At 47.7% G+C, this 9,977-nt stretch overlaps 1 protein-coding gene across 1 annotated transcript in view; it reads right to left on the bottom strand.

Annotated features, from left to right (window-relative positions):
- Positions 1-9,692, bottom strand: part of LOC130495732 (uncharacterized) — a 28,939-nt gene extending 19,247 nt beyond the window's left edge. The window contains exons 1-3 of the mRNA XM_056987226.1: positions 9,448-9,692; positions 8,950-9,201; positions 7,934-8,708 (exon numbers count right to left, since the gene is read on the bottom strand). Coding sequence (XP_056843206.1) covers positions 7,934-8,708; positions 8,950-9,201; positions 9,448-9,692 — 1,272 coding nt within the window. The remainder of the gene's footprint in view (positions 1-7,933; positions 8,709-8,949; positions 9,202-9,447) is intronic.
- Between the last annotated feature and the right edge of the window lie 285 nt (positions 9,693-9,977).

Below are 9,977 nucleotides of genomic sequence, written 5' to 3' on the forward strand. Positions count from 1 at the left end.
TTACATGCCCAACCAAGGCCATGGAGAGAGTACACTGTCCTATCCATGCCTTGAGGGTCCGACCATGAGTTTAAACCCACGGACAACATCAATATATATTATAAAAGAGATAGAATGGAAGAGAAGGGAGAACGGATGCAACCAACATCACTTGGTCCATGCGGACCATCTATCCGGACACACGGATCATGGCGATGGTAAGTGGTTAGCATCACTAACCTTAGGAGTGGCCGACGATGGGTTCTGATCCTTCCCACTAGCCTTCTCGGTTCCTCTTGTCTCCATCTTCACACGGTTCCTTCCCACAACACTTCCTTGGTCGCCGGTCAAGAACAATTCACCACCACACTCACACGGCCAACAAGTAAAACCGCCGGTCTCTTTCTCTCTTGGATTCTCTGGCAATTTTGGCAGAGTTTCCCCTCTTTGTCTGATGACAAATATCGATGCCAGAGTCCTTTATTTATAGAGGAAGGGTTCGCCAACCGCTTTTGGGCGAACCGGTGCGAGGATTGGCCGAATGGGCGCTTGTGGGAATCACCGCATCCCTTCGGTCCAACCGCCTCTCAACCGCCATCCCAACTGCTTCTCTTCATCGATCAGCATCAGCTAGCACTTGCCCAAGTGCCTAGCTGCACCACCAGCAACCTTGGCCTCACCGGACCGCACCACCATCCCACCGGACCTTAACCGCCCATGGTCCGGTCACACCATCTCAACTCTTAACACTCCTCCAAGCTGAGATGAGCTGACCACTACTGTCACCAGCTGAGTGAGCTAACACTCCAGCTACTGGAGCTGACCAGAACTCTTGTGAGCTACTGTGAGCTCCCTCACACTTCATCTTAGCTGCCCGAGCTTGTTTCACACTCCGGCCAGCTGTCTAAACACTTGTCCAGCTTCCTTAAGCTTGAACCTTCCTTTCCTTGGTTAAGTTTCAGCCTCCTGATACACTTAACCCATTCCATGGACCATGATACGCCTTATCTTAGGTCATTAGACCTGATTTGGTGCATCCCCTCGCACCATGGTCCATCCGGCCGATCCTATCTGAGGTTCATATTCAACTCATAAGCAATGCGGAAGCTAAGATAACATTCATTTTATTAATATAAACCATGTGATCCATACAATGTAGTAATATCAATCAGTTTGCACAATAGGCTATCATAAGTTCAATACTATCTAAACACACATCACACATCCATCCTTGGCTTGAGTCTTCACAGCTCCTTGGCTTCCCACGATCCTGACCAGATCCTGCAATCATATAAAGTACATCAAATACACAATCAAACCGATATCCTAGCAACAAGTCTAGCAATGCATGGTTAAGTCCCTTAGAACTAGTTTCTGTCCCAAACCTTGACCCACTCAGATAGGTCTCTAAAAATTATGCAAACACCATGATAATTCATGATAATTCACAACTAAGAGAATGGTCAAGTCAGAATCCACAGAACAGGTCCGGATCATACCGATCTCACCCTAGACCCGCCCCCATGGCCATAACTTACCACCTCTAAATCAGTGATATAAAATTATCCTTTCATCATGATAATTCATGAAAAATCCCAATTAAGAGATATATGAAGCCAGAATCCCCAAACCTCAACCGGAAGTAGGAGATCCAACCATACATGCCCAACCAAGGCCATGGAGAGAGTACACTGTCCTATCCATGCCTTGAGGGTCCGACCATGAGTTTAAACCCACGGACAACATCAATATATATTATAAAAGAGATAGAATGGAAGAGAAGGGAGAATGGATGCAACCAACATCACTTGGTCCATGCGGACCATCTATCCGGACACACGGATCATGGCGATGGTAAGTGGTTAGCATCACTAACCTTAGGAGTGGCCGACGATGGGTTCTGATCCTTCCCACTAGCCTTCTCGGTTCCTCTTGTCTCCATCTTCACACGGTTCCTTCCCACAACACTTCCTTGGTCGCCGGTCAAGAACAATTCACCACCACACTCACACGGCCAACAAGTAAAACCGCCGGTCTCTTTCTCTCTTGGATTCTCTGGCAATTTTGGCAGAGTTTCCCCTCTTTGTCTGATGACAAATATCGATGCCAGAGTCCTTTATTTATAGAGGAAGGGTTCGCCAACCGCTTTTGGGCGAACCGGTGCGAGGATTGGCCGAATGGGCGCTTGTGGGAATCACCGCATCCCTTCGGTCCAACCGCCTCTCAACCGCCATCCCAACTGCTTCTCTTCATCGATCAGCATCAGCTAGCACTTGCCCAAGTGCCTATCTGCATCACCAGCAACCTTGGCCTCACCGGACCGCACCACCATCCCACCGGACCTTAACCGCCCATGGTCCGGTCACACCATCTCAACTCTTAACACTCCTCCAAGCTGAGATGAGCTGACCACTACTGTCACCAGCTGAGTGAGCTAACACTCCAGCTACTGGAGCTGACCAGAACTCTTGTGAGCTACTGTGAGCTCCCTCACACTTCATCTTAGCTGCCCGAGCTTGTTTCACACTCCGGCCAGCTGTCTAAACACTTGTCCAGCTTCCTTAAGCTTGAACCTTCCTTTCCTTGGTTAAGTTTCAGCCTCCTGATACACTTAACCCATTCCATGGACCATGATACGCCTTATCTTAGGTCATTAGACCTGATTTGGTGCATCCCCTCGCACCATGGTCCATCCGGCCGATCCTATCTGAGGTTCATATTCAACTCATAAGCAATGCGGAAGCTAAGATAACATTCATTTTATTAATATAAACCATGTGATCCATACAATGTAGTAATATCAATCAGTTTGCACAATAGGCTATCATAAGTTCAATACTATCTAAACACACATCACACATCCATCCTTGGCTTGAGTCTTCACAGCTCCTTGGCTTCCCACGATCCTGACCAGATCCTGCAATCATTTAAGTACATCAAATACACAATCAAACCGATATCCTAGCAACAAGTCTAGCAATGCATGGTTAAGTCCCTTAGAACTAGTTTCTGTCCCAAACCTTGACCCACTCAGATAGGTCTCTAAAATTATGCAAACACCATGATAATTCATGATAATTCACAACTAAGAGAATGGTCAAGTCAGAATCCACAGAACAGGTCCGGATCATACCGATCTCACCCTAGACCCGCCCCCATGGCCATAACTTACCACCTCTAAATCAGTGATATAAAATTATCCTTTCATCATGATAATTCATGAAAAATCCCAATTAAGAGATATATGAAGCCAGAATCCCCAAACCTCAACCGGAAGTAGGAGATCCAACCATACATGCCCAACCAAGGCCATGGAGAGAGTACACTGTCCTATCCATGCCTTGAGGGTCCGACCATGAGTTTAAACCCACGAACAACATCAATATATATTATAAAAGAGATAGAATGGAAGAGAAGGGAGAACGGATGCAACCAACATCACTTGGTCCATGCGGACCATCCATCCGGACACACGGATCATGGCGATGGTAAGTGGTTAGCATCACTAACCTTAGGAGTGGCCGACGATGGGTTCTGATCCTTCCCACTAGCCTTCTCGGTTCCTCTTGTCTCCATCTTCACACGGTTCCTTCCCACAACACTTCCTTGGTCGCCGGTCAAGAACAATTCACCACCACACTCACACGGCCAACAAGTAAAACCGCCGGTCTCTTTCTCTCTTGGATTCTCTGGCAATTTTGGCAGAGTTTCCCCTCTTTGTCTGATGACAAATATCGATGCCAGAGTCCTTTATTTATAGAGGAAGGGTTCGCCAACCGCTTTTGGGCGAACCGGTGCGAGGATTGGCCGAATGGGCGCTTGTGGGAATCACCGCATCCCTTCGGTCCAACCGCCTCTCAACCGCCATCCCAACTGCTTCTCTTCATCGATCAGCATCAGCTAGCACTTGCCCAAGTGCCTAGCTGCACCACCAGCAACCTTGGCCTCACCGGACCGCACCACCATCCCACCGGACCTTAACCGCCCATGGTCCGGTCACACCATCTCAACTCTTAACACTCCTCCAAGCTGAGATGAGCTGACCACTACTGTCACCAGCTGAGTGAGCTAACACTCCAGCTACTGGAGCTGACCAGAACTCTTGTGAGCTACTGTGAGCTCCCTCACACTTCATCTTAGCTGCCCGAGCTTGTTTCACACTCCGGCCAGCTGTCTAAACACTTGTCCAGCTTCCTTAAGCTTGAACCTTCCTTTCCTTGGTTAAGTTTCAGCCTCCTGATACACTTAACCCATTCCATGGACCATGATACGCCTTATCTTAGGTCATTAGACCTGATTTGGTGCATCCCTCGCACCATGGTACATCCGGCCGATCATATCTGAGGTTCATATTCAACTCATAAGCAATGCGGAAGCTAAGATAACATTCATTTTATTAATATAAACCATGTGATCCATACAATGTAGTAATATCAATCAGTTTGCACAATAGGCTATCATAAGTTCAATACTATCTAAACACACATCACACATCCATCCTTGGCTTGAGTCTTCACAGCTCCTTGGCTTTCCCACGATCCTGACCAGATCCTGCAATCATATAAAGTACATCAAATACACAATCAAACCGATATCCTAGCAACAAGTCTAGCAATGCATGGTTAAGTCCCTTAGAACTAGTTTCTGTCCCAAACCTTGACCCACTCAGATAGGTCTCTAAAAATTATGCAAACACCATGATAATTCATGATAATTCACAACTAAGAGAATGGTCAAGTCAGAATCCACAGAACAGGTCCGGATCATACCGATCTCACCCTAGACCCGCCCCATGGCCATAACTTACCACCTCTAAATCAGTGATATAAAATTATCCTTTCATCATGATAATTCATGAAAAATCCCAATTAAGAGATATATGAAGCCAGAATCCCCAAACCTCAACCGGAAGTAGGAGATCCAACCATACATGCCCAACCAAGGCCATGGAGAGAGTACACTGTCCTATCCATGCCTTGAGGGTCCGACCATGAGTTTAAACCCACGGACAACATCAATATATATTATAAAAGAGATAGAATGGAAGAGAAGGGAGAACGGATGCAACCAACATCACTTGGTCCATGCGGACCATCCATCCGGACACACGGATCATGGCGATGGTAAGTGGTTAGCATCACTAACCTTAGGAGTGGCCGACGATGGGTTCTGATCCTTCCCACTAGCCTTCTCGGTTCCTCTTGTCTCCATTTCACACGGTTCCTTCCCACAACACTTCCTTGGTCGCCGGTCAAGAACAATTCACCACCACACTCACACGGCCAACAAGTAAAACCGCCGGTCTCTTTCTCTCTTGGATTCTCTAGCAATTTTGGCAGAGTTTCCCCTCTTTGTCTGATGACAAATATCGATGCCAGAGTCCTTTATTTATAGAGGAAGGGTTCGCCAACCGCTTTTGGGCGAACCGGTGCGAGGATTGGCCGAATGGGCGCTTGTGGGAATCACCGCATCCCTTCGGTCCAACCGCCTCTCAACCGCCATCCCAACTGCTTCTCTTCATCGATCAGCATCAGCTAGCACTTGCCCAAGTGCCTAGCTGCACCACCAGCAACCTTGGCCTCACCGGACCGCACCACCATCCCACCGGACCTTAACCGCCCATGGTCCGGTCACACCATCTCAACTCTTAACACTCCTCCAAGCTGAGATGAGCTGACCACTACTGTCACCAGCTGAGTGAGCTAACACTCCAGCTACTGGAGCTGACCAGAACTCTTGTGAGCTACTGTGAGCTCCCTCACACTTCATCTTAGCTGCCCGAGCTTGTTTCACACTCCGGCCAGCTGTCTAAACACTTGTCCAGCTTCCTTAAGCTTGAACCTTCCTTTCCTTGGTTAAGTTTCAGCCTCCTGATACACTTAACCCATTCCATGGACCATGATACGCCTTATCTTAGGTCATTAGACCTGATTTGGTGCATCCCCTCGCACCATGGTCCATCCGGCCGATCCTATCTAGGATCGGGGACATGACACCGGAACCTTGTCTTGACGAGGCTCCGTCAACGTACAGACTCCACTTCGGAGCTTCCGTTTCCAAGCCTAGTTGTTCGGAAGCTAGCTCGATTATGAAATCGGCAAGGACCTGAGCTTTTGCTGCTGCTTGAGCTCTATACTCGATATCGTATTCACTGAGCTCTATTGCCCATTTAGCTAATCGTCCTGATTGGCTAGGTTATGGTTGTGAAGTCATTACGACGATTGAGTGCGATTGGAAATAAGGTCGCAATTTTCTGGCAGCTGTTACGACAACTAGAGCTAGTTTTTCCATAGTAGGATATCTAGTTTCGGCGTCTATCAAACTCTTTCTGGTATAATAGACAGGTCTTTGCTCGTTTTGCTCTTCTCGTACCAGCACACCACTAACTGCAGCTTGACGCAGCGAGGTACAGATACAGTAGTTCTCCCATTACTGGTTTGGCCAAGATGGGAGGTTCGGAGAGGTAAGCTTTCAATTGCTTGAAGGCTTCCTCGCACTTCTCGTCCCATAAGAACTTCTTATTATTTTTTAGAAGTTTGTAGAATGGGAGGCACTTATCGGTGGACCTGGATATGAATCGATTTAATGCTTCGATTCGTCCAGTCAATCTCTGTACCTCTCTGGTTGTCTTAGGTGACGGCATTTCCAGAAAGGTAGCTATCTGTTTTGGGTTGGCTTCGATGCCTCTTTCGGTTACGAGGTAGCCGAGAAACTTGCTTGAAGGTACCCCGAAGGTGCACTTAGCAGGGTTGAGCTACATATCGTATTTGTTGGGGATATCGAAGCATTCCCTTAGGTGGGAAATGTGGTTTTCTCCAATTGAGGATTTGACTAGCATATCATCAATATAGACCTCCATGGTTTTCCCGAGCTGGCCAGCGAACATTTTATTCACTAGCCTTTGATAGGTAGCTCCTGCATTTTTTAAACCGAATGGCATGACCTTATAGCAATAGGTCCCTCGTTCAGTTATGAATGCGGTTTTCTCTTGATCGTCGGGATCCATCATGATTTGATTGTACCCTGAAAAGGCATCCATGAAGGACAGGAGCTGGTGGCCAGCAGTGGCCTCGACCAAACGATCGATGTGAGGTAACGGGAAGCTGTCTTTGGGTCAAGCTTTATTTAGGTCGGTGAAATCTACGCAGATTCTCCATTTCCCGTTCTTCTTTTTTACAACTACTGGATTAGCTAGCCAGTCTGGGTAATGTAACTCACGAATGGACCCAGCTTTCGTAAGTCGGTCAACCTCGTCGTTAACAGCTTGAGCCTTTTCTAGGCCTAGCTTGCGACGATTTTGTTTGATCGGTTTGAAAGGGGGGTCTACATTAAGCTTGTGAGTAGTGACGTCAGCGTTTATACCCTTCATGTCACTGGTGGTCCATGCAAAGGTTCCGACGTTGCTTTTTAGAAAGTCGATGAGCTCCTTCTTAGTCTCGAGAGGTAGCTCGGATCCGGTACTCACTTGCTTTTCAGGATTTGAGTCGTCGATACTATTTTGCTCGGTGAGGTTCTTAGGGGGACCTCGAATATTCTGTTGTATCTCACGACCCTCCTGGATTTGTAATTGCTATTGGGGTGATTCTTTGAGAATTTCAAATCCTCCCAGGTAACAGATCCTGGAGATCTTTTGGTTACCATGCACGGTAGATATCCCTTCAGATGTCGGGAATTTCACACATTGGTGATAAGTTGAAGCTACTGCTTTCATCTTATGGATCCAAGGTCTTCCTAGGATCGCGTGAAACGGGGAAGGTCGGTCGATGACTACGAAATTCATCATTTTCATGATTCCGGCAGCTATAATTGGGAGCTTAATAGTTCTCAATGAGGTAGCTGTTTCTCCGGAAAAGCCTATGAGGCTAGCTTTCTGGTCGACGATTTCGTACTCATCTATTTCCATCCCCTTTAGGGCGTTATAGAAAATGAGGTCGACGGAGCTCCCGGTGTCTACCATGAGCTTGGGTACTTCGTACCCTGCGATGTTCAAGGTGACGATTAGGGCATCGTCGTGAGGTCTGTCAAGGTTTGACGTCTCACTTTCCCAAAAGGAGATCTTAGTGTTCGACTCGGGGTTAGGAGGCTTGGATTGAGTGTTAGACACAACCTTCCGTACATGAGTTTTAATAGAATTAACGGAGTCTTGACACATATTGGATCCTCCGAGGATGTAGTCTACCCTTGAGCTGGGGCTCGATTGAGGTAGCGGTTTGCTCAGGAGGGCCTCAACTTGTAGGCTTTTTCCTTGGGGGAGCTTCCCGAGGACCATGTCGACTCTTTTCTTAGGAGCTGGGAGTGGTGAATCGGTCTCTTTTTCAGGAGACCTTTCTCGTTTCGGTGAGGTATCTCTGGGACCTCTTTTCTGGTAGGGCTGTGGTTTCTTGAGGTCCAAGCCCTTTATTTCTCCGGCAGCAAATTTAACTGCCAGTTGTCGTTGGAGTTCCCAACATTCCTCGGTTGCGTGCCCTTTCCGATCATGGTAAGAGTAATGTTTGTTCTCATCATGTCCTTTTGACCAAGGGGTTTTATTTGCTGCGGCGACATGTTTTCCTTCCTTATCTTCCTCGATTGCATAGGAGTGTTCCCCCTGGGTCTGATTATTTCGAGAGTTCTCCTTTTTATGAGGTCCTCTTGCTTCCGAGGTTTCGTTTTTCGAATGACTCTGGGATTTTTTGTGGAGTTTATCCAGTGCAGCTGTTTCCTCTTCCAGGTTAACATATCTGGAGGCTCTATGAAGAGCATCGTCGATAGTTGGGGGAGGATTGAGCGTTAGCTCCGACCAAAAGTTCTGATTTATACCAGAGACCTCTCCTGAGAGCCTCGATGGCAACTAGATCATTGGGATTCGAGAGCTTAGTTCTCACTGCTCTGAATTTTTCGATGTAGGCTCGTAGCGAGTCTCCCACTCCTTGTTTAATTTTCCAGAGGTCAGCCTCGGATGCTTGCTTTAGGATGTGAGTCGAGTATTACTTCATGAAGGCATTACTTAACTGGTCGAAACTGTCTATCGAATTTGGTTCAAGACCAGAGAACCATTCGAGGGCTGTTTCGACCAGGTTTTCGACGAATGTCTTGCAGTAACCTGCATCGCATTCTTCTTTCGTGATGTGAGCCTTCACGATAGCTCGCCGGAAGGCTCTTAGGTAGCCCTTCTGGTCCGAGGTCCCGTTGTATTCGGGGATCTTAATTTTTTGGGTATCTCTTACGTAAGAACTGGCAATTCTGTCAGTGAATGGAGTTCCACAGGTATCCTCAATCAAGCTCTCGATTTCGGGAGCTGAGCTCGTTGCCTTGTGGACTTGAGCTCCCAATTTTTGGAGAGCTGCGTGAGTTCGCTCCATATATCTGCGAATAGCCTCAGGTCCCTCTAAAGGAAGGACAATCGGGTCATCATTAGGTACCTGACGGACAGGTCCCTGATGAAATCATGTTCGATCATTCTCCCAATCGCTTGGTGGGCTGTCTTGCCCACGGGCCCTTGGGTTATTTTGACGAGTCGGGTTTGTGTGGCGAGCTGAAGGATCAGCATCTGTCCTTTCATCCGGGTTCGTGTTTAGGTTTCTGGCCTGAAATGCCGGAGCTGATGTTCTGCCCCCGGACGGATTGGATACTCCTTCTCCCAACCTAATGCTAGGTGGTGGAGGAGGTAAGCGAGCACTTCGACCAGTAACCTGATCGGATAAAGAGCTAGTTGATGCTAGGTTGCTTCCCATAGCGCTGGTGAGGGGTGGACTAAACACAGGCGCTGTCCTATCACGAGGCGTTTGGAAAGCAGGTCCCTGTTCTCCTGAACCAGTGTTATCAAGAGAAAAGTCTAGATGTCCTCGAGGGAACGAGGGGTCAGTTATTCGATCTCGGAAGGTAACTCCCGAGCCCTGACGTTGCGGTGGTTGGGTTGTTGCGGTTAGAGATCTAGTGACCTCTTCGAATCGTTGCTGCCGAGCGGCTAGCTGTTGCATGGTACGCTCACCTTCTTGAGCTTTTTCTACCAGCTGCAT

This window comes from Raphanus sativus, chromosome 6 (genome assembly GCF_000801105.2).
Source record: "Raphanus sativus cultivar WK10039 chromosome 6, ASM80110v3, whole genome shotgun sequence".
NCBI lineage: Eukaryota > Viridiplantae > Streptophyta > Magnoliopsida > Brassicales > Brassicaceae > Raphanus > Raphanus sativus.